Here is a 24839-nt window from a genome sequence, read left to right on the forward strand (position 1 = left end):
TTGGTAAGTAATGCATTTGATGTTTAAATTGTTTAACAGACAGAAAAACATGATCATTAGGAAACAATTGGCTAAAGAGCCCAGATTTGAAAATTAATCCATATGTATTTAAACTGAAAGCATTTCTGTTTTCTATTGTTTTTTTTCCCTACCTTTTGCTTTCAAATGTCACATGATACTATGAGGCAAAGACATGAGACACTTTAAACTTTAAATATGACAGTACTTTGTTTACATAATTTCATCATTTCTTGCCATTCAATAAGAAGTTTCTACAAAAGATTTGAACTCGAAGTATGACACATATTTTTAAGAGGTGTAAGACAAGTATCTCATTACATTTTCCAGTAGTATGACTTGTTCACTATCTCATACTATAGCTTATTTCTTTTTTATTACTGTGTATTGGCTCAGTGAAGGAAAATTAAGTTGTGATTAAAGTTGGCAAGTGGTTACATTTTTTAACAAAGTCTGTTACCTACAAGTTTCAGGTTCTTATGACTTTTTCCCAAATACGCATATTATGATGTAAAAACTTTAAATCATTATGTATACCAAAGGGTCACAGATGGCAGAAAGATTTGTTACCATGAGATAGTGTAGCATTTTGTGATTATAAAATAATCTGTCTCTAAATCTGTTTAAAGAGTTTTTGCCATCTAATGAGCAATATAAATTATTAATATTTTCATGTTCTTGGGGACATTCACAGCCATAATTTTACCAACACAGCTGTTTGACCCAGTGACATCATGTTTTGCATATTTTTGCATTTTAATGAGCTAGTCATTTAAAAGGTTACAAAGAAACCATAACTCATAAGTAATTAAATTATTTAGCAGAAGAAGTATGAGAAGATTTTCTGACATAGGTCACTGTGGGAAGGAAAATGCATAGTTGTACTCTGTTGCACCTGTTTGTTAAGAGGTAGATATGTGTAGAAGCTTTTCTCTTAGATTATGAAATTATGTTACTTATTATAATATCTAAATGTATATAATGTGGCATGCACATTACATCCCCAAGCAGTGCATTTTCATGTTATGGAGTAAGTTTAAATGCTATTAACACAATCATAAACATAGCTTACCCATTAGTATTAATCCCTGAACATTTTAGCATTATGCTTCTCTCATTTTCTTCCTTCTCACTTCACTTCCCTTTTACATGAAAAACAAAATTACTTCATGTGGACATTTGAGGGACTAGTACTTGATTCTGATTTGGAATTTCCTATTGATTGGAAATACATTAAAATGAAATATGATCCTTAGGTATATTATATATGTATACTACTAAGTATATGCCTAACACAAACCTTGGTAGATAGTAGCTGCTCATTAAGTGTTTGTTGTATGAAATCAATATTTAATGAACTGTAAAGTCAATGAATGCTCAGAATTCTGTATTAAGTCCTCATTCTGACAAATGGACTCTAGGTCCACAAGCAAACCATGATATCTTCTTGAAACACACCAAAAATATTTTTTAAATGTAATATTTTAATTTGAAAAAAACAAATAAAAAGATGGCATCATCTTTTAAGATAGAGTGATTTATATGCAATACTTCTTAAGCAGATTTTACCAGTAACTTAAGCATTTGTTTGTACAGTATATGTTTGCTAAAATTTATAATATTTTGAAAGGCTGTGTGCCTATCAGAGATGTGTGATATCTATGATATTATATACATATATAATTTTATAATGAATTTTAATAGGAAGTTGAACTTCATTCAGCACTGTAAAGTATAAAGGCATAACTAATATACAGAACGGTAAAGTTTATAAGCAAACTCTGAACATCTGACTGCTTTGGATCATGTAATAAAGATGTGTCTATAGGGTTTCCTAGATCTATTTAGGGATTTTGATCTGTCATTGACTAAGGACCAGTTATAAATGCTTACTTCTTTTTACTTTAGTGTGTAAATATGTGGGTGTCTATTTGTGTCATTTTATTAGAATGAGAAGCAAAGAATATGAAAAATTTCACAAAGCTGTGGTATTAAGTCATATTTCTGTCCTTGATAATGAATGGTAATTGTATTTATTTTATGTTGTTATTGTGCATTTATGGAATGCTTCCATAAATAAATTATTGGTAGAAGAAATATTAAGTTTAAACAACATTGTATTCTAAAACCTAGAAATTGTTAGAAACAGAGCAGGTAATAATTTGTTAAGTACAAAGTGAATGTTTTAAAATAAATAGCATTTGGATGACCTGAGATGTCAGAATTGGAGACAAGGGTGTGTGTTTGTCAATATATCCTTCATGTTTTACAGACTCCTAAGGGAACAAGGGAAGATACAATTTCACCTTTTCTGTGCCAAAACATTTTAATTATATCTTCTCCCAACTACAGCGGTTCAGTAACCAAGGAGCTGACATTGATGCATGTGTTGATAAAGCTGCAAACATTCAAAATGAGATTAACAAAGATTTTGAGCAAAGGGTGACAGCTAATTTTGCACAGTATTCTGCATCTAATTCAGGCCGCGTAATAATGGAATATTTTATAACTGTTTTGTTATTCAAAAGGACTTTTATGATGCATTTATGTTTGTGGGTATCTTTGTATCATGCTCAAGAAATTATCTGTTTTGTGACTTAAAACTATTTGCATTTATGTTGTAACTTTGAAACAATATTAAAGGGGAAAATCCTCTTATTATAAGTTGTTTTTGTTTTTGTTTTTGTAAATCATATTTTGTTCTTAGAACTCTTTACCTTACCCTAATTAATCTTGAGCTAGAAAAGGTATAGTGGTGGCAAACATTTTTCTGATATTGCTTAGTAGGTACTAATAAAATGGCCAGGAAAAGATATATTCAATTTATTTAATTAATAAAACTGTAGTTTCTTTATGTTCTTGAGCTCCTTTGAGCACATTTCGGTGTATTTCTTTTCTCTTCTATTCTCTATTTGAAGGCAGCTGACAGTCTTCTTTCACTTTTCTTTTTGTTTGTGAAATTTTCTTTTTTTTTTTTTTTATCCACTCACTTCTCCATCTGCTTTCACTTTTGTTTGCTTGGGCCGTCTCTCATCCCAACTTGATAATGAGGAATGCAGTGTGACCCTGACCTCTATCAGCCCATGTATGACCTTCTGACTCTACCATATAACCTTTGACCTTCTCTTTGACAGCTTGATTAATTACCTTGTGTTATGATTTATGAGTAAGTGCTATGTAAAAATAATAGACAACAGGTGGTCCTCTGAAAACTTTTTGTAGCATGTTTTCTTTTACTGACTAACTTGATGAGCTATTTGAAGTTAGAAACTTAACTGGGAAAAATCTATGTAGGTCCATAGTACAGTATTTTTATGCCGTAGAACATAGCATTAGAATTCAGGAACCTACAAGTTGAAATGTGGTCCTGGTGAATATTTTATAAATTATTAGTGGGGTACTGTTACATAACTGCATGTTGAGAAGAAGCACAAAGTGGAGTCAAGTGATATTCAGAAGTTTCAGTCCCAGGTCATGTCTTGAGAAAACTGCTGAAATAATGGAGGGGGCATTTTTCAAGCAAAGCTACAGCTCCAACAGCTATGTTTACTTTAAGGTTTCACTAGTGACTTTTGATTGGTTGTCATGACCTCATCTCACTGTTGCACCTAGGATGTTGCAACAGTGACATAGGCATATACTTCCTATGAAAAAGATGAGAATGAACACAACATACCTCTTTCAGAAAAGATGAATGGACCGTGGTTTTCCATTTTTAAGCATGGGTAGATGTACTTCATAGATGAAACACTTGGGGTATTATTTCAGTTGAGGATGAGCACCTATGTTCTTTCAAGTCAAACAGGTAGAACACTGAACTTGAAAAATATGATTCATAAATGTAGGTAAAATGACCTCTTACAGAGCTTTCCCTGAAGACCAAAACAGGTAGTTCCATGGATTAGAGGATTCTAGTGTGGCCCCTCTGGTCACATGTGGCTTCCAGTATTGGCAAGTTAATATGCAAGTGGAGTACTTTCAGCTGATTTTTTTATTTAGTCACCCACAAGAGATTTGAAAAGATGTAGAATTTGTCCCTATTTTCAGTTCTTCCTGTAATCAGTAGTTCTTCTTGTAATTGGTAGTTAGATTGGATAAATCTGTAGTTTTTGTAGTTTCATTTGGGATCACAAGTACAGTCCAGTTTGGGTCAGGCATTTTTAGATTTTATCTGTTTCCAGATTTTTTTTGCTAAGTACCAATAAGTATTTCTATACTGATTTAATTTCTCTAACAAAGTTTCCTCCTTGGTTCTTTGTGTTTGGCATCACCTGTGGGTTTTAGACCTCTCTGACCTAAGCTATCATTTGTTGATTGAATGATAAGTAAACTATTATTTATTATAAATGCATTTATAGACCAGAGTAAAGAAGGCCTAGAGGCTTGTGTATTTAATTTAAATCATAGCAAGTACTTGTGCTGAATAAAGTCATGTCTAGCAGTAAACTTTTGAGGGCTTCTTATTAAGATCCTATAGTTCAGACCTTGTAAACAGGTCTGAAAATGAAACTGCAGTTATAGCTACACAAGTATAGAAATGGAGTAAGATGAATTAAATTTAGTTCTACCAATATCTTTTTTCTTAATTACTTTCCTAATCTTAGAATCTGCAGTCAAACTTAAGAGTTAATTAACAACTTTATGTATGCTTTGTCCCTCATTGGAATCAGTTTGGGTAAATAATTATAAAAGATGCCAGAGTTTTATGTATTTAGTTGTAGGATGTTAGATAATCAGTTTGATCATTTTCTCTTGTTAAAGATAATAGAAGAGATTTCTATGTGTATTTGAAATGATCCAACTTTTCATCCTGCAGAAATTTAGAATACATAAGGAATAATTAAATATAAGAAGAATACCTCAATATAAAGTGTGTAAGATTCTAAGCCTAACTTACCGAAGCTTCCTTATTAAATAGCAATGCATAGTTCTTTTATAATATTGTACTTGATTTTATAATGTAGTTTTAAAAAACTTTACATACATTACAGGTCACAACAGCAGCCTTTTTACTTAATTGTTGTGTACTGACTAAATTATTATGAATAGAATTACTTTTAAAATTGGTATGTATTTTGATTTTAAAACTCTAAGTTCTATTTAAAACAGTTTAATTTTACTGAGATTTTTTTCCTCTGTTTTACTTTATTTGCTTTGGCTCCTTTGTTGTCATATATTAATATTGACATTGTAAAAGTCTTTTACCCTTTCTAAAGATATTTTTTGAAATTGCTATATGTAAGAGTGAAAAGAAGGAAAAGGATGAAGCTTAAAAGTATGTGCATCAGTTTATCAGAAAAATTTTAGTTGAAAATGATAGGGTTTTTACAGAACTACAATAATTGAATTTTCAACAGACATTTATTAAAAATCAGCTCTCATTTCCACTGAAAATGTTCCTGAATATTTCTTGATTGCTATTACTTTAATTAAATTGGCAGTCTGAAATATCTAAATGATAAAAAATAGTTTCTAAATAGTTTAGGTATTTAAGGAGAAGCATTCATTATTAAAATCTAAATGATATAAAGTCTTTAATTGATTCATATGTTGGTGATTGAAAAATAGGATCATTTTTCTTCTGCTGATGCCTCAGTGAAAAATTGACATTGTGCCTTTATAAAATTGAACAAATGAGTCTTGTAATTTTCAGTTACATAATCAATAACTTAGACAAATACTATTTCTTTGATGATTCATGTGTGTCTACTTTTTAAGCTTATTTAGATGGGATACATCAAGTTTCAAAGTCTACTTAAAGTCAACTAGGCACAGAAAAATTTCAATCTGTGATTTCTAGAAATTGAAATAAAAACTGCTCAAATAAGCATGTATTTATGAAAATATCATTTCTAATGATTAAGTTATAAATTAGAATAATGATTTTATAATTCTGGTCACTAAACTTCATTCAAAGAGTTGTTCTTTAATTGGAAGTAAGTCATTACCAAAAATGATGCTCATATCATTTAAGGTCCCACTTTCTTACCGTGAGTTCAAAATTTTTCATATTATCATAACATTGTAGTATATCACTGTTTCCTTCTCTAAGAATTGTAGACTAACTCGTGTGACTGAGAGGCTCCATGTATGTGTGTGTGTGTGTGTGTGTGTGTGTGTGTGTGTGTGTGTGTGTGTGTGTGTTTAAAGCTCAATTCACTCCCAGAAGGCAGGGAAGAAACATAACAGGACACTATTTTACTCACAGTACAAAATGTAGTGAGGAGGCAATTTTCTTTTTGGCCTATGGTGACCTTTTTTGACTATGTTCCTTACACCAGAGACAGTGTACTGAATGCCTCTATTTCACCCAGTTTAGCAGAGTGCAACAGTGTTCTTTAACTTACTTTTGGTGGGAGGAGAAGTTATAGCTGAAATTTGAGAAGGGCGTCAAAAGTTGTAAGAGGCACAAGGAAGAGGTGTAGAACGTCCTTCAAATGTGATTTTAATAACTAGCCAAGTGTGTCCAACTGTAGAAAATCACCAAGCGACAATCTGTCTACCTGACAATGATCACAATGAATTACAAGACTTTTGAATAGCTATACAGATTAGAATAAAGCAGGACCAAATAAAATATCTTTTGTTTGTAAAACTTGACTTGCCAGCTAAGAAACTTTAACACACACACACACACACACACACACACACACACACACCCCTTTTGTTTTGATATAAAATGTTTAAACTTTTTATGAAGTATTTTATAGGCCTCTTCATTAAAGAGGTATTTATCTAAAAGTTTTAATTGAACATCTATTAAACAATGTCTGATATGTTGTTATTCATTTTGGCATGTATTATTATATAGCTTGCACATACGTAAAGATGATTATATCTTAATTAATAGTCCTCTCACTAAAATCAGAACTTCAGCGATCTTGAAATTTTCCAAGCTAGTCATAGTTTTAGATAATTATATCATCTGGTTAGGGATAAAAATTGAACTGATCTCAATGAAATTTGTAAGTAGTTTGTAAAATCAACTTAAAAAAAATAACATGCAGCAATGTAACATATTTAAAGATAATATAATTGAATCTATGCTAATGTTGGTTTTTTACTATTGTTATCAGTTTATTGAAATCATTTGTGGTTGTCTTGGCAAAAAGAATTAAAATTTGAGCTTAAAGTAGAAGATGGTATGGTTATAATTTTGAAAAACTATACACTTTTTTAATAAGGATGGAGAATTTACAAGCCTTATTTTCTACAACTCTTATTTTTTATCATAATATATTACATCTTTTAAGCATGACCTTACAGAATTTTACAAGGACGTAATTGGAACACCCACAATTCAGAACTGAATAGAAAAGACAGATACATAATAGCATCACATTTTGCATTGCTCATGCTTGTCAGTGGCTATTGTTTATCCTTTTCTATTTCTAATGGTTAGGTTATTTCATCCATTATAACATAAATATGTAAAGTTTTCATAATTATAACCATAGAAATCTTTGTCTTTTTTTAAATAAATCAGACAGGAAAAATTTTTTTAATTTAAAGAAAGCTCCCATAGCTCAAAAAGCTGTGTTTTTAAACTTTGGAACCTTGCTTGTCATTTCCTAGAACTAGTTAGTTGTTAATAAGGAGAAACTGCTATAGTAGTTTGAAAGATTCAATAATTTCAAGGTTATAAAGGTGCTTCCATACATCCTATTTTGTTTTGTCAGTCCTACTGAAAGAAAAGAAGTGAATAAAATTCAAGGTAAACAGGCAGATATTATATGTTTTTGATAATATAGATATATAACATGGACTTGTAAATTTATAGATTAGACCAGATTTATTCCTTTTTAATTGAGTATTGTTGTTTATTGTTCCAACAAATTAAAATGTTCATTATAAGGCAAGTGTAAAGAAAAAAATCTTAGGAAATCTATTTGAATTTTATACTTAAATTTTAAAGTTTTATTTTCTCAAAATATACATTATAAACATATTTTGATTTGAAAGTATGCTTGTTCAATATTTTATTTCAATACTTTTTGGGATGAGTTGCATTTTTTGTCTCAGGTATGTCTTTGTTCTTATAGATATGTTTAGTTACAAATAGAAAAATGATGAACAATTTTAAATGACTTTCACTGGAAATGTTTAGGCCAAAATCTTTCCTAACTGACTATTTAAATTAATATGAAACTATATTTCATTTCGTATTTCTAAATTACTTCATCTGAAAAGGATTCTAATATTAAATTGTTCCACCTTCTGTCATTTTGAAACAGGAAGGATATGGAGTAATAGTACTGAATCCCAATGAAAACTATATTGAAGTAGAAAAGCCGAAGATACATGTACAGTCATCCTTAGATAGTTCAGATGAACCAGCAGAAAAGCGGGAAAGAAAAGATAAAGTCTCTAAAGAAACAAAGAAGCGACGTGATTTCTATGAGAAGTATCGTAACCCCCAAAGAGAAAAGGAAATGATGCAGTTGTATATCAGAGTAAGCCAAACACTACTTTCCTTCGTTATTTCTTTCCTTTTATTTATATTTTATCTCATATAAGTTATTCTGTTTATTTCAGGAGGTGTTAATTCTTTAGTTTTTAGCCATTTGTTTCCCATGGTCGTCTACGTAGCTTAAATGTTTTGGATTTTATTTACAGTTATAAAACACATAACACTTATATCAGTGTGACATTTTATAGAAGTCACAAATGCAAATGCCATTTTCTTTTTGCTTCATACACTAGTTCAAAGAAAATTTTCTAGAATAGTTTTAATGCGATATACGCAGAGAGAAGAAAACTTTTTAATTCAGCTTCCCAACGTGCTATTTCTTTAAAGTATGATGCTATTATGTTTTCTATAAGGAAAGAGTTCATGTAGCATAATTCTAAAATATATTATCTGCTGAATAACAGTGCCTTGTACAAAACAGTCTTCATCTTGGGTGGTAAGTTTTACTAGATAATGCATTGGTTTCACATGAGAAGCTTATGCATCCACAGTATCTCAGCCTAACTTCTTGAAGGCAGATATGGGGAGGAAGAGTAATTAATAGCATACTAAATATTTAAGCCAAAGTAGTTCAGGGACAGTGTAATGAGAGAACTCTATCCTTTGCTCTTGTCTTACCCAGTGAGCCTTTGCACTTTGTAACACTAGCAGCATGAAATAATTACAGCAGAGCTGCCCAAGAATAGCCAATTCTGTAGGGGCACAAACAATTGTGTTTGCCCTTTGACATGTTCTTTGTGAGATACATACTGTACATTATATGGATGAGATAAATCTGGGCAATTTTCAAAGCCTGCTTTATGGAAGTTAGAATTTAGCTTACCAGTAAACCACGTCAAAAATGCTGCTAGGTGAAATAAGATAGTAAATTGTTAAGTTCTTCGAAAGTGAACAATTCAGAACATTTGAACAGACAAATTAACATTTTGTAAATGACACTGTTTAGATAGCAGTAGCAATTCAGAATGTTCAACTTGAGCTATTTTTAAAGACCATTAATAACATATTTCATATCACTTTTGAGGGGAAATACATTGCTTTCCAAGTTTTTGTTGTTTCATTATACTTCTAGTTCATGGCAAATCGTTCTTCTTTTTGAAATTGTACTTTAGACTTTAAGACATTTGTTATAGGCCATCAGTCTATTGAGTTGTGAAAGTGGCATATATGTTCTCAAAATCCCCCAAAATGTATCCTAACCAAGAATGCACAAAATATTTCATACAATGAGTCAAACCAGATCAGGCAGATCATAATCCTACAATTTTGGAAAATCTTATCACTATTTAATAATTATTTGAGAAAATATTAGATTTGGAATCCATAAGTAGCCTCTGTGTTCTAGTATGGTTATATTTTGTATGATTGTGTCAGTGTTGTGATACTATGTTTTCCTCTTTCTGTTGTCCTAAACTTCCTATCGTATCATGCAGTCTGTAAACCACCATTTTATGACAAAGTTAAGTTTTTTAAAAAAATTATCCAGATTCTAGAAATGAGTTTTATAATGCTTTTGAAATGTAAGAATCATATAGTATTTGCTTGTCTGTGTAAAGGCAAACAAAAAAGTGACTTTGTGTGTTAAGTTTTTTATTTCTTCTTCAACAATTTCTTTTATCTACTTATGGCATCTACAGATTAAGCATGTATGTCAACCATCTCCTTATAGGTTTATTTCTTACTTTCTGTTTCTTTTTTGCTGGTCACCATAGTTTTGATTTTTTTTCTTTTGTTCTCTTGTATGTGTGCATTTTTCTTATTGTGTTTTTCACTTCTGCTTTAGTTATCCCTGCATCTATTTTTTTCTTCCACCAAAGACAAAAAATTTTATGTTGCTTCATTAAAACTGCTCTTTTTCCTTTTGTCTTTTTTATTTAGTTCTTTCCTCTCTTTTGCATTGCTGCCATTTTTTACTTCTTTTCCTTATTCTTTTTTTGCTTCTCTCATTTGCTCCATTTTGCTCATCAATTCAGGTTCTCATGGAAAGCACTAAAATATAAAATATATTTATCTGGACATCACATCAAGATGTGATGGTGCTAGTTAATGAAATATTATTTCTTAATATACAACTTTTCTCTTAAAATTTCTGGAATTGTGCATAATGGCAGAAGTATGCTGAAACTCTTTTTTAAAAAAAAAGCTAGGTGGTAAAACTTGGTTCTATAGTGGGAAAGAGAAGAATGGCTTATCTGTGTAAAGTAAATTCTTAGGTAAACTAGACCCACTCAAGAAATGAGTTTTACCCTGTTTATATCTCCAAATATTCTAATTTTTAGACCCAACACAGTATGGATGGAGATAAATTAACCTTTATTTATATACTTCTTAATCATTTATGCTTTGAAATTCTCATGTATTCTTTGCAGCAGCCTAATAGGGGAATGAAATCATCTTATCCTTATTTTACAGTTGAGGAAATTGACATGCAGGTGTTTATCTAGAACCACATAGCTAGTATATGTAGAACCACGTATTAGAATTATCTAATTGCTAATGATTTTTTGTTCCCTTTCCTCTTTGCCACATTGTTCTGTAAAAGAAAACAAAGTATGTAACTTAAATATGGAAATTAAGGCATATATGATAAAATATGATACCGTATAGTAGCTTCTGATGACAAAGATAGATTTTTTGCTCAGCTGTAAGATATTTATATATTCTCTCTTAACTGATCACTGATACTGATCCAGATTTATAGATGAGGAGACTGTTGATCAAACATTTAATATTTTTCTCGAGGTCACATACCTCTTACTATAATCTCTGTGAGGGCAAGTACTCTGTTTTGCTCAATGCTGTGTCCTCTGAGCCTAGAATAGAGTCTTCATAATAAACATTTATGGAATAGAGCCTTCACAATAAATTTTCAATGAGGTGGTAGAGCCAGGATTAAAATTTCAAAACTATTTCTTCTTTTTAAGAATAAATCCTACATTATTAAAATATGTTGCTTGATTGTCTGTGAAACACAGTCAAACAAAAAGCAACCTATATTGTTGGTCTCCTACCCTATTGATTAGATTTCAAAAAGTAATGTAATGTTTCATTAATTAACATAGTTAGAATGGTAAGCTTTATTTGATATGTTGATTGAACTATACATTTTCGTCTGAATATATGAAAATAGAATAGCCTATTTTCCTTTTAAGCCCTGTCATTTTGTGCTAAAATTTTGGATGAAAATGGAAATATTTTATCCTGACATAATGATATTTCAAATTTACACATCTACTCTGCCATGTATACACATTATGCTTTATGAAAAATGTAACTTTGCTTTCTTTCTTTTCCCCAATCTAGATTCTGATTATGTTGTATTGCCCAGCTAACATATCACCTCTTCCTCTCACAATAATTTGTCCTAAGACTCACAAAATAATTATTGTTAGTTAACTGAATGTGGAATTATCTTATTTATCCTATGTTAACTTACGTGGCGATATCTCTTGTATTTTGTCTCATAATTTTATTATTACCTGTTTGTCTTTTTGCCTTTCCATTGGATATCCCTGTACCCCTCTAAATATTTGAGCATGTGTTATATATTTTTGCATTTCATATCTATCCTTAACAATGTACTGATTTAGCCATATGTAGAACATATTGTCAGGGAGTCAGAAACTGATACTAATCCCTGGAAGGAGACCAATCCAAGAAAGTGAGGCCTTGGTCTAGAGAGATAGCTAGATAAAGAGGTAGCTAGATAAAGGAATGAAGGTTATTCAGGTGTCAAACTGGAGCATAAGAGACAAAGACTAGGGAAGATGAACTTTATAGAAAAAAGGTGCAATATAGGCAAAAGTAACTTGACTGGCAAACATTGGGTTGAACTAGTTGAATGTCTCTTTTCTAAGGTGAGACTAGGTGGTAGGATGTACAGTGGGAAGTAAGAAGAGGGATTCAACTCAGCATGTAAAAGAATACAAAAGGAAAACAGATACTGGAGTTGGAGAGGCAAAGGAGAATTACAAGGCCACAGAAGGAAAAGTCCAAATGTGAAGGAGGCATGTACAGAATAGGAATCTTGGCAGAGCCTAGCCCTACACATTGAAGATTCTCAAATATTTATGGATTGGTTGCTTGTTGACATCCATCAAAACTCTTATTCCTTAACATGGAAGATATTTGGTGCCTAATTTTCTGACTGATTTTTAAAGCATGCATCTGAATTTTTGCATTTGTTCAGAAACTGCCAATTTTGATAAACCAAAGTTTTCTTTTTTAAAACATATAGTTTTGATGTTCTGATTTAGCTGTGTTCACAGTGTTAGGGCTCACCTCTTTTCTACTGTACTGATGCCACTGGAATCATTTCAAGGTAGTGTTTTAGCAATCTATATTTCATCATATCCCTTATCCAAAACACTGGGGACCAGAAGTTTTCCAGATTTGGAAGTGTTTCAGATATTGAAATATTGGTAGAAACTTTACCAGTTAAGGTTCTATAATATAAGAAATCCAAATTCTGAAATTTAAGATTAGTAAAGTATATTTTACTTACTAAATGAGGGTAAATAGATGTGACTAACTAGTAGGTTCTGTAGCATACTTCTAATGCATTAGTAGAGCATGAGAGATCAAAGGACTTACTCTTTCATGTGGCAACTTTCCTTAACTATGAAATAATATACTTGCTAGCATATATTATATCTTATTAAGGGGATTGATTTGGTCTAGGCAATAAACATCATGTCAGACATGCCTGGCAGGAAAACCTGCTTAATATGTTTTGTAATAGGATGGAATTTTTTGTTCTTGAAAACATCTGCCAACTGAATTCAAGAGTGAAGACAGAAAATGTCATCAATTCAGTGGTAATCCTATAAATTTAGTTTCTTTCTGTACAACACATATCAAGATACGCAAATTCCCAGTGTTAATCACCACTGGGTATAGTACTTTGTAAAACGATGAAACAAAAACATTTTATTTTTATATAATGTGTTAATTAATTCATAATGAATTTTAATATTTCAACTGATAAAATTTTAACAAGCATCTTGCCAACAGATCATTTTTTAAAGCATCTGTTTTTTAATGTGTTGGGTTGAAAACTGAGTCAAATGGCTAAATATGTACATATATTCTTTTAAAAAAACATATTTCCTCCTCAGTAACTACGGATACACTATTTTTATCCCTTGGACCACCAGGGGCTGCTGCTATTCATGTTGGATTTTGCTTTCTTTAGAAACTGAGTACCCCAAGCACACTAATTTTCACTTTCTTTAACCAGAAATCTTTTGAAATAGGAAGGGAAAAATAAAAAAATAAAAAAATAAAAATATATTATTGTAAATGTTTTTTACATTCATATTTTTCCAAATCAACTTAAAATCTTCAGTCATTGATGGCAGATTGTGATAATAATTACTTTTACTTCCTGTTTTTAGTGTATGCATAGCATTCAGAGAACCATATCATTGCAGAGATACAGTGTGAAAATGAGATTAGAAGTGAAGAGACCTGAGTTTGAATTCCACCTCTCTCACTTAATATAGTGACTTAAGCTAATTTCCCTACACTTCAGTTTGTTGCATGAAAAACTGAATGGCAATAATATAGGTAAAGTAAACATAGTATTAGTACATAGTCTTAGGGTATTAGGACCAAAAAATTATATCTCTCAAGTTGAGAATCAACCGAGAAAGAATTAACTTCTGAACCTTGTACATTTCTGGAATGTTTTCTTTGACACCCAACCAGTTCTGTAATTCTTTGACACTAAGTTGGTATCCAATAATTCAATTCTGACATTATTTACCTAGAGTTAGTGTCAGACCCCATGAATTAAAGGGTTCAGTGCCACAATACTGCCCTCATATCAGAAACTAGTTACAAATCCTGATGTGGCCATCTCTACTTCTTAGTGGCTAGATATAAACTAGAGATTTCCACAACCCCCTCCTCAGGTTCAGTACTTTGTTGGAATAGCTTACAGAACTCAGGAAAATACTTAAGCCTACTGGTTTGTTATAAAGGATGTGACTCAAGTAAATCCAAATAGAAAAGGCATACAGGAAGTGCCAGGGAAGAGCTTTGCTGGTTTATGCTCTCTCTGGGCGTGCCACACCCCAGCAGCACATCCAGGTGTTCACTAACCTGGAAGCTCCCTACTTCTCAGAGGTCAGTGGGCGAGGCTGAAGTCTCTACCCTGTAATCATTTGTTCTTTTTGGTGATGAGTACCATCCTGAAACTTTCTAGTGGCCCCATACTAAGTCATTTTACTAGCCTAAAATCAGTGATGAAAGGAGAAGGTTATTAACAAAAGATTATCCTATTACTTGAAATTCCAAAGGTTTAGGAGCTCTGTTGAATGAACCAGGGGTAAGACTAAATATATTTTTGTATCTTACCAAAAATAGTCCCTGGGTTTGTGACTCAATGAGCAGTATTACATACGAATCAGACAGAAGGAAATCAAAACATTGGCTGACTTAGATCTAAGCTAGTAAACTTCATATTACCCCTCCTGAAGTGAATTCTCCACTTATCTTCTGAACATCCCTTTTACTTTTCACATGGAGGGAAGCAAGTTGGAATGTATTCTTCCTGCAGGCTTACTTGAAAGATGCCTGAAAAGGCAAAGCTGAGCATGTTTGGCTTTTTCTCCCAAATGTACTAATCAGATAAATCATTCCTTCTGTGGGAAAGAAAGAATGAGGGATGAGGAGAGAAAACAGGGATGTTACTTTAGGTCAAATGCTTCCTTTTGAAGCCAGAAGAGTGGGAACCATTTCCTTATATGAACCTGACAAGTGAGTTCCTAGTAACATCATCATCATTATGATTAACGGTCTTTTCTAACAACTCAATAAAGCCATATCAAGCCAGGTACCTGGGGCTTACTTCTGTAATCTTAGCTGCTCGGGAGACAGAGATCAGGAGGATTGAGGTTTGGAGCTAGCCCGGGGAAATAGTTTACAAGAAACTTTCTTAAAAATACCCAACACAAAAAAAGGACTGGCAGAGTGACTCAAGTGGTAAATGTGAGTCCATGAGTTCAAACCCCACTCCCACCAAAAAAATATATAGATGAGAGATAGATATATAGATTAGATATAGATACAATCATTAACTACTCATTAACATGTAGGTTAGTTCCTTTATCTTAAGATTTTCATTTAAAAGAGAAGCTGCAATCAAGCCTGATTACAAAGTTGTCATACAGTTGTTTAATGTCACCATTAAAAGAACCATAATTCTATTTTAAATCATCAGAAATTAATTTTTATATTTTCATGCCTCATGCCTCTAAAGCCTGATAAACAACAGATTTTTTTATAAAGAGTTGATGAATGAATAATAGTTCCTTATATAAATCTACAAAAGAGACAACTTTTCCTGTGCAAAATTATTCTTTATTATTGACCAGCATGGGATTGAAAGAACTGTTATGCTACATATATTATGTGTGCTGATACCCAGGAAATTAATGCATTGTGTTACAAACTCAATTAGCTGTCATTATTAAGTGCACTAAACATTCTTTGGACTTAGTAAAACAAGCCAGTCATGAAGAATTAGAAATAAAAGAGAAAAGAAAGAAATCAGTAAAATAATTGGATCTTCAGATATTAAAAAAAAATTATGGTAAATCCAGAGCTCTCATTTTGGTGGACATTGAGCCATTTGGAGTGGGGAATCTGTCATAAATATGATTTGGTAGCAAAAATAAGGACTTCAGAATCAAAGAGTTGCATGCTATAATCTTGATTCTGTCACTTACCAGTTGAAACTTTAGGCATGACACTCCTCCTCTGGGTTTCAGTTTCTTCACATACAAAATAGGAAAGATCATACTGCTATTGTAATAATAAGTGAGATAAATGAATGTACATGAAAGCAGCTAGTAGGATACCTAGGATTCAATAAAGTGTTTCCCATTTCCTTTCTCTTTCTTCCCTACCTCTTTTCCCTGGGGAAACATGAAATAATTATGACATAATAAGGTCTTTTCAAATCTTATCAAAAGCATTTTTACAATTGAAACCCCATCAAGTTTGTTGAGAGCAAACAAATTTCAGCTTTAGCAAATAAGCTCAGTTTTTATCCGTGAAAACAAATGCCATTGGTTGTTTCCCTTAGGCTGTCAGGCATATTTCGTTCATTTTCTAGAAAATATCTTCCAAATACTCAAATCCATATAATCATAGTAATTAGTCTTAGAGGTAAAGTAGTATTCTATTTTAAAAAATGATGATTCTAGCACCAACTTTTCCGCTAGACAACTCTCCCATACATAGTTTGATATCCAAGTGCTTTATGTGTACCTTTATTTTGTCACTGCAAATATTAAACAGACATGCTCAGGAGTTGAGATTAAATGGAAGTAATATTTAGTTTATCAAATTTTAAAAGTAATTTTGGCTTTTTCCTCCTGTATGTGGCACTGAGGAACCCAAATATCAGTATTGTTTGATACCACTTCCTTCATGCATGCTAAGTCACCAGCAGTTTTTACCTTCCACTGCTTTAAACTGTTAATGCAAATGCTAGCACAATGGAAAAAAGACAATGCCTTAGTATTTTAGCAAAATAATTTTGACCTGGCACCCCCCAAAAAAAAAAAATCAAGTCTCAAGAGCCCCCAGAAATTTCTGGACCACATTCTAGAACCACTGATCCTCATCTCTTTTTCTGGCATTGAACATAGGAAACTCATAGCAACTCATAAGACTAGATTAATAACTGTACTTAAGTTGATGTGTTACATGATGCAAAACTAGATCATTTGTAATCATAAGTAGTGACATAAGCTAAATAGAGCACTAGAAGATGGTAGAACTGGCTCACTGAAGCATTTGGATCTGGCCAGTTTTACTTCTGGACTCAGGGAGCACTGTGTGTAGATTGCGTCACCTACTTTCTGCCCCCTCCTCACACCCTTTATTGAAGAGGATATTTCTTTTTTTGCAATGCTGGGAATTGAACCCAGGGCCTCCCTCACATATGGTAGGCAAGCACTCTACCACTGAGCTATATCCCCAGCTACATCTTTATTGAAACTAAGATGTCAGTCTACACTGACCTGGCCAGTGGAATTTCAGGATTTAGAATTTATTTTCTATTGCCCCATTTCTAACAGTAGAATACCCTGGAGAAAAATCACATGCCTATTTTGGGTTTCAGCAACTACAATTTTCATTCCCTTGTTTCTCCTGAAAAATTGTAGCCTCTTGCTTCCCAAGACACCCAAATACTAGGCCACTTTGCAGATGGTGTCTAATTTACTACTATATTCTACCAAACCTTTGCTGATGCTGTCTCCCTGTTGTCAGTTTACCTTGCCTTGAATTACTGTAGTGGTTAATAGATGGGTGCTGGTGTCTGCCATAGGTGTAGTTAAGGTCGAGGCTCTGCTAACAATAGTACTGTAGACTCAAGCAAATTCCTTAACCAATCTAGTTCCCCAAATTGAGTTCCCCTTTCATAGTAAATTGCAATTATGTTGACCATTATGCTATTTGAATTTTTGCCTCTCCCTGTATTTCTATAACTTCCATTCCTTCTTGGGAAGAAAGGGCAATTTAAGACCTTTCTTCAACTCCCGTCCCCCTCCCCAGCTAGGGTCAATGTACATCCATTCCATTTCTCAATTATAAATAGTTCGTGTGTGTGTGTGTGTATGTGTGTGTGTGTGTGTGTAATCCTCACAGTAGTCTCATGTATTACCTTAACTTAATGGATATATACAATGAGCTCAGAAATGGAATGGACCTACTCATAATTATATAACTAATGAGAATAATTAGACCAAGGCTTTATCTCAAGTCTGACTGCAAAGCCTGTGTTTTCCCCGATGTACTACATTGCCATTAGTGAATATCTTCCAAAAATGGTTCTGTAAGGTTTCTCAGTATGTACACATATATGTTCACATACATATGCATATAGATGTATTTTGTATAAGTAGGATACATTTACACATGACATATGGTAATGGACAAATGCATCTTTCTTGGTTGTCAAAGCAATTTCTGACCTAAAAGTTCAATTTCACCACAATTAAATGGTTAACTTGAAGACTATTGTTAAAGGGTTGCAATGGCCAGCTATATTAGAATCTAGAACCCACATTTTTTTCTCCTCAGGAGTACATTATTTTTGTCTGACACTATCACCTGAGTGTGAGCTACTTGATAGCAGAGGGGTTTGACATTATTTTAGTGGAGTTGACGGAAAGCCTGCATCACTTATATTTCATAGACTCAAAAGGTGATTTTTTTCAATTTTTTATTAAGATATATTCATTATACGAGGGAGAGGGGATTCATAGTGACAATTCTGATTAGGCTTATATTGTACATTATTTACATTGCCCCCAATGTTTCTCCCCCTCCGCCCCCTCCCCACCCCACTTAAAGCAATTGCAAGAGGTTTCTTAGTTTTGTTTCATATAGGTGTATGAAGGCCATTTACATGTAATGTTTTTTAACTCACATCTCTGATTTCAATTTGTCTCTTCTCAGTGAGTTTGCATGGTGCTCCCTGTGCTCCTACCCCTTGATATTGTAGCCAGTTCCCACACATGCACTGTATGACTTTGTCAATAGATATAAATATTTCTCCTGGCAGCCCTCAGATGTAGCATAGCAGGGCACCATAATGTGTTCACTTAGTGACTTGAGTATTTCCCTTGTAGACTCATTTCAATTTGATATATGAATGTGTATTTGAAAACATTATAACATAGGTTTTGGTTTATTTGTTTGTGGCGTGGAATTATAGCTTAAAATATTACCAGTTTTATCCCATGTATGATATTATTCGCAATATTGAAAACATTGGGGTTTTTCTTGAAAAAGAGTTATGCATTGTAATTAATGGCTTATTTAGGGAACCTTTGAAAACATAAACTTAGCTTTCTATCAAGACTTTTCCTAATTTCTGTTTGTCCAGAAAATAATTACTAGGTCTAAATTTGTTGCCCTAAAAGCTTTAATATTGCTTGCTAAATGTTTGGTATGTTTCTCTATGAAATTTCACAAAGTCCCTTCTCTTCCAGGAGGTAATGGGGGAAATATTACAAGGCTCTACCATTCACATTATCAGTATATTTAATAATTCTAAAAGAACCTGATGTTTCCACATTACTATTTTTCTTTATAAAGTCTTTAAAATATTCTAGGCCAAAGTTTCATGTTTCTGTCATAGCAATAATATTGTCATAATTTCCAGTTATACAATGGATTAATAAATTTAAAAAATAATTTGAGCTATCAAAAGTTTAACACTAGAATTAAATTTTTATGCTGGTAAATTAAGAAAGTATAAAATTAGTCTGTTGTCATTATTGAGAAGAAGAACTCATGTTTTTTGTAATTTTTCTGTTCTAAATTTTGGCAGTCAGTCATGCTTTTTTCCCATATTGGAGAAAGAGTGTACAATTCATTCACCCCATGTTTGTTTACTGTTTTATATTAAGAGTAAATTTAAGAAGAACATTATTTATAGGAGAAGTCTACCAGTATCAGTTTCCAAAAGATAATATCTAGACTCAGTACGTTTTTTTAAGACATTCTAAGCCCATCTACTTCATTTGTAAATGTTGGTAAGGAAATTTAGGTTAGAAGGAATTGTGTAACCTTTTCAAGGTTGCTTAAACCTAAAAGTTATTTGAAAACACTATTCCTACTATAATGCATTTTAAGATCTAAATGGAAGAATATAAATTTGAAAATCTTGGTACATTATATGTGAGATGTGACATTAACTAGACTTCATTCACTCCCAATATTCTTTATTTTAGTTTCACACAGGAGAGTGAAAATTCCCAAAGAAATTCTTGTACATATGTAGGCTCCATATGTACTAATGCCATCAGAGAGGGGCTATTAGTTGTATGTATATATTTTAGTCAGTTAAAGATCGCGTGGATTGACATCTTTTTTTCACTAATCCTAAAACTTTGTATCACATTTGAATGTCTCAGAATTTGGGATTCATCTTTAAAATAAATGCATGTCATAGACTATTTGGCAAGACTTGTTTCCTCTTAATAGTCTTTAAAATAGTAGTACCTTTAGAATTGAAGATATGTTAGATGGATGAAATATGGTATAAGACAGGGTTGCCTCTGAACCCTAATCCTAGGGGGACATAATTTTTATCTGATATCCCCTAGAGGTCTACAGTGCTTATACTATGTGTCCTAATGGGCTAGCCATAGTAGAGATGATGTAGGGTTGCATTCTTTTTCTAACATTTTACCCCATATTTGTTTAAGTACCACTTGGCTACTGTTTGCAAGTAGTGATCTCTCTGTAAATGACTATTTATTTAAGCACATTGTAGTCAATTGTGTTCCTTCACTTGTGAACACATATTGGATCAGATTTGAATTCTCTCCAGTATAAGATGTCACATTGTTAAAAAAAAAAAAGACCTTTAAATGATAAATCTATGAAGTAATGACTAAGCAACTGGATTAATAGGGACATTAACCCCAAAGTTTTCTAATTTTTGCATAATGCTTACTTAAAATTTTCTTTTGGCACTTTCAAGGTACCAGAAATAACTTTTAGTATGATAAGTGTACAGTATCAGTTATGGGTTGTATTAGAATATCTTCATTGATTTTGTACCATGTCCCAAGTGCTAAGTAGAGGAAGAATACCATATAATTTCTACTCAAGACAGATGTAATTAGTCAAGATAACATATCAAACTATGACTTCATAGTTTGACACTGAAGAAATGCATCCTTTTTAGTGTTGCATATTACTTGGATCTCTACACATTTTAATTCAGCATACTACTTTAAAAATACCATGCCAACCGTTTGTGAGATAAAGAGATAGAAAAGCCAGAATTCCTCTCCTGTGAGAGTTCATAAGCTATTGGAGAGGCTAAAATGTTCATAAATAACTCTTACGCTACTGAGATTGTGGTAGTTTGATATAGTTTATGTTTAGTTTTAGGAATTGAGAAAGGCTAAATTATTTTTAATGGAGAATCAAAAGGTTCCTTCAAAACTATTAATGCATTATTAGCAGTAAAGGTCAGATACTTCATAATTCAGTTGAATTGTAAAATTCAAGAATTATTTGATACTTTTTCCTTACTAAATACAACTTAGCACAGTGAGAATTTGAATTTTTGTGCAAATAGTTTATATAAATTATTTTTTGCTTAAAATTGTTTTTCTTGTACTTTTAGCTTAAATGAAACTAATCAAACATTTGAGGAGCATTTAAAAATTGCTAGATACATTTCATGTCCCTTAACTAATTTTTTTCCTTCTTTTCACCTCTTCCACCAAATGAACTGTGGTATATTCAATTTATAATACTCATTATTGAGAAGAAATAATTTGATTATCTTTTAATAAAGCTTTATAGGTCATAAAACATTTTTGCTTATATTTTATCTTTTAATAAATGTAATATGAAGTTGATGATTAGCAGTTTTCATTAAAAGCCACTTTTACTTTCGTTTTTCACATTTTCTTAATTGTTAGTGATATTGTTAGTTCCTTGTGTGAGTTTAAATTGTTGTTTTTTGGCAAAAGATCTAACCAAGCAACTTTCTTCAAAAAGTATTAAAATAATAAATAAATTAATATTCATGGAAATCTCTTAAGGTCCCGATCTGTTGTAAATGACTGTTAACTGTTGGATTATCTTATGTAATATAGTTTAAGTAGGAGAATTCCTGAGTTTTCATTCTAATACTCGAATAACTGTGCTTATTTGCATAAACATGCCTTGTTACACTCCCCTTCTCTTGTGACTCTGACTAGATTTTGCTAGAAAAGTTCATCTAAGTTATTCCCCTTGTGGAAATACTGTACACATTATTATGGTAAAGATTTTTAATTAATCATCTTTTTTACCTATAGCACCTAACAAGTTGCCTGGAACATACATCATTCTTAATAAAATTCTTGGATGAATAAATGAGCTACATGACTACTTTGAGTTTGGGCTGTATTTAGATATGGCCAAAGGAAAACTACCCTTTCCTTCCCCCTCCTATCCATTTCCTGCCCCTCTCCTTCATGTATACATTCTGACAGCATTGGCCTTTTGCCTCTTCTTAGAACATGCCAAGCATGTTCCTCCCTCTCAGTCTTTGTGTTCTGTCCCCAGATGTATGCATGGCTAACTCTCAACTCTTTTAAGTAAACTCTCTAATATCATCTCAAAAGAGGCATACCTTGACCATGCAGATCAGAATACAATCCTTCCTGGCCACTCCCGTTCCCCTTACCCAGCTCAACTTATTTTTTACTTACCACTTACCACTTTGTAACATATCATATAATTCACTTATCTATTAAACATTATTATTATCTATTTTCTGTTACCTTTATTTTGTCATCGAGGTATCATAAACACATAGCACAGTATCTGGTGATTGAATTTATAGTACAAAATGTACTGTTTCATGTGGGTTCTCATATACTAATAGAGCTTGTCTTAATAATTAATTGTATCTAATACCTTTACTTGAGAGCTTACTATGTGCTAGACACTATACGAGCACTTTGTGTATGTATCTAATTTTATTTTCTGTTAGCCTAATTTTTTCACTATATTAGATTTATTTATGTTTGCCCTGTTCTTAATTGAATATTCATCCTCTGTTATTCATCTTTGTATTTACAGTGTCTGGCACATGGTGAGTATATCAAATACTAGTTAAATTAAGGGGTGAGAGATAATTTGTTATTTTTAAAGTATGGCAAGCTGACATTTTAAAACCCATAAATGGAACCTAGTAACTAGATTAGAGAAAATAAATATTTTTATGACCATAAAGTACTAAAATTGAAAATATTTTTAAATTTAAAAAATTCCATAATATATTTATATGTGAAGCAACATGTCACATTTCTTTTAATGGATAATCTTAAGTGATATTGAATCATTTTAATAGTTTGAATGGCAATAGCAGCCATTGAGCAAAAATTATGTAGTAAATGGCTGCTTGTTGACCTGAGATATTTCAAAATTTTTGAAAAATTGATAATTAAAAGAAATATAGAGGGCATGAACCAATTATAGTGATAATATATATGGAAATGTCACAAAGAAACTCCTTGTAGAAGTATCTAAAACAAATAATAATGCCTGTTTTTTTTTTTTTTCAAAAAATGGAGAACAGGAATGTAAATCATGTCCTATCTGGGGGTTAGTACCAGTGGGAAGGGAGAAGATATACAGAAAGTGTGAAGGAGGCTGAATGTAGTAGAAATATTATGTGCTCATGTATGAAAATGGGAAAATGAGACCTGCTGAAACTATTCCAGGAATGGGGGAAGTAGGGGGATAAAGGAGAATGATGGAGGGAGTGAACCCAACTAGGATACATTATAAGAACTTCTTTAAATGTCATAATGAACCCCAGTACAAAAATAAAAATAAAAATAGGTATGCACCACAAAAAAAGAAAGAAAACAAGAAAAAAGAAAGAAAAAATGAGAAGGAAAGAAAGTAAGGAAAAAAATGCTGTATTTAAAAGGCCTAAATGTGAATCTTCTTTCCACTGAGTAGCCTTCCGGTTTCACCTTCTGTAGTTAGGGCATACTCAGGAGGCCAAAAAAATAAGACACCATTGAGTCCAATCACTTAAGCCAGGCTCTCCTCCCAACCTCCATTCTGAAGAGTTTTTGTCCTTTTGAGGTTTCTACTAGCGTCATTTACAGAATCTGTCCATCCTACATAAAGTGGATGATCTGCCCTTCTTGTTTAGCAGCTCTTCAACCTATTACTTTCTCCAGAATTATAGTTTATGTGGCAAGTTGAATCTCTCCCCTCATTGGTAAGAGATCAGGGAGGGAAGTGGATATTCTGGACTCGTCTCCAGGCCCTTACCTCCAGAAATAAAATAGGCAATTAGACTAAATTATCCTAAATTAATGTATTGATACACTTCTCAAAATTGGGCTAGACAGATTACCCAGTTAGGTTAAATAAAGTTACTTTTAAATGTTTGGAATTAAATATATTTTTTCATTGCCATTAATTGAACACCTAAAGTAGAACATTAATAGAGGAGTGTTTGCTATTATTGAACATTTCACAAGATTCTGTTCAAATTCTAAAGCATTCTTCCAAAAGTACTTGTACTATACCTAATTCATAATGTCCCTTCCTTTGTTAAAATTTTTCTTGACCTTCCTTCCCTTCCCTTGTAGCAGCACAAAAACAAACGTGCACAGGAACACACACACACAAACACACATAATGACGATCTCTTTTTTTGCCACATCATATATTGCATTTAGCATAATTTTTAGCACTCTGTAACATTAAGGAAATAATTGAGGTTATATATTTACTCTCTAAAGTAGATATCTAGTTATTTAAAACAAAAGCTTATATTTAATTCATCTTTTAC

General features: G+C 32.3%; 1 protein-coding gene across 6 annotated transcripts in view; it reads left to right on the top strand.

The window, feature by feature from the left end:
• Arb2a (ARB2 cotranscriptional regulator A) overlaps window positions 1-24839 on the top strand; it is a 430754-nt gene that overhangs the window by 199512 nt on the left and 206403 nt on the right. For 5 of the 6 annotated variants that reach the window (XM_074077088.1, XM_074077083.1, XM_074077086.1 and 2 more), the window contains one exon: window positions 8253-8471. The exons of the other annotated variant lie outside the window; for it this stretch is intronic. In XM_074077088.1, coding sequence (XP_073933189.1) covers window positions 8253-8471 — 219 coding nt within the window. The remainder of the gene's footprint in view (window positions 1-8252; window positions 8472-24839) is intronic. 6 annotated transcript variants of the gene reach the window in all.

The sequence above is a fragment of the Castor canadensis genome, chromosome 6, assembly GCF_047511655.1.
Source record: "Castor canadensis chromosome 6, mCasCan1.hap1v2, whole genome shotgun sequence".
Classification (NCBI taxonomy): domain Eukaryota; kingdom Metazoa; phylum Chordata; class Mammalia; order Rodentia; family Castoridae; genus Castor; species Castor canadensis.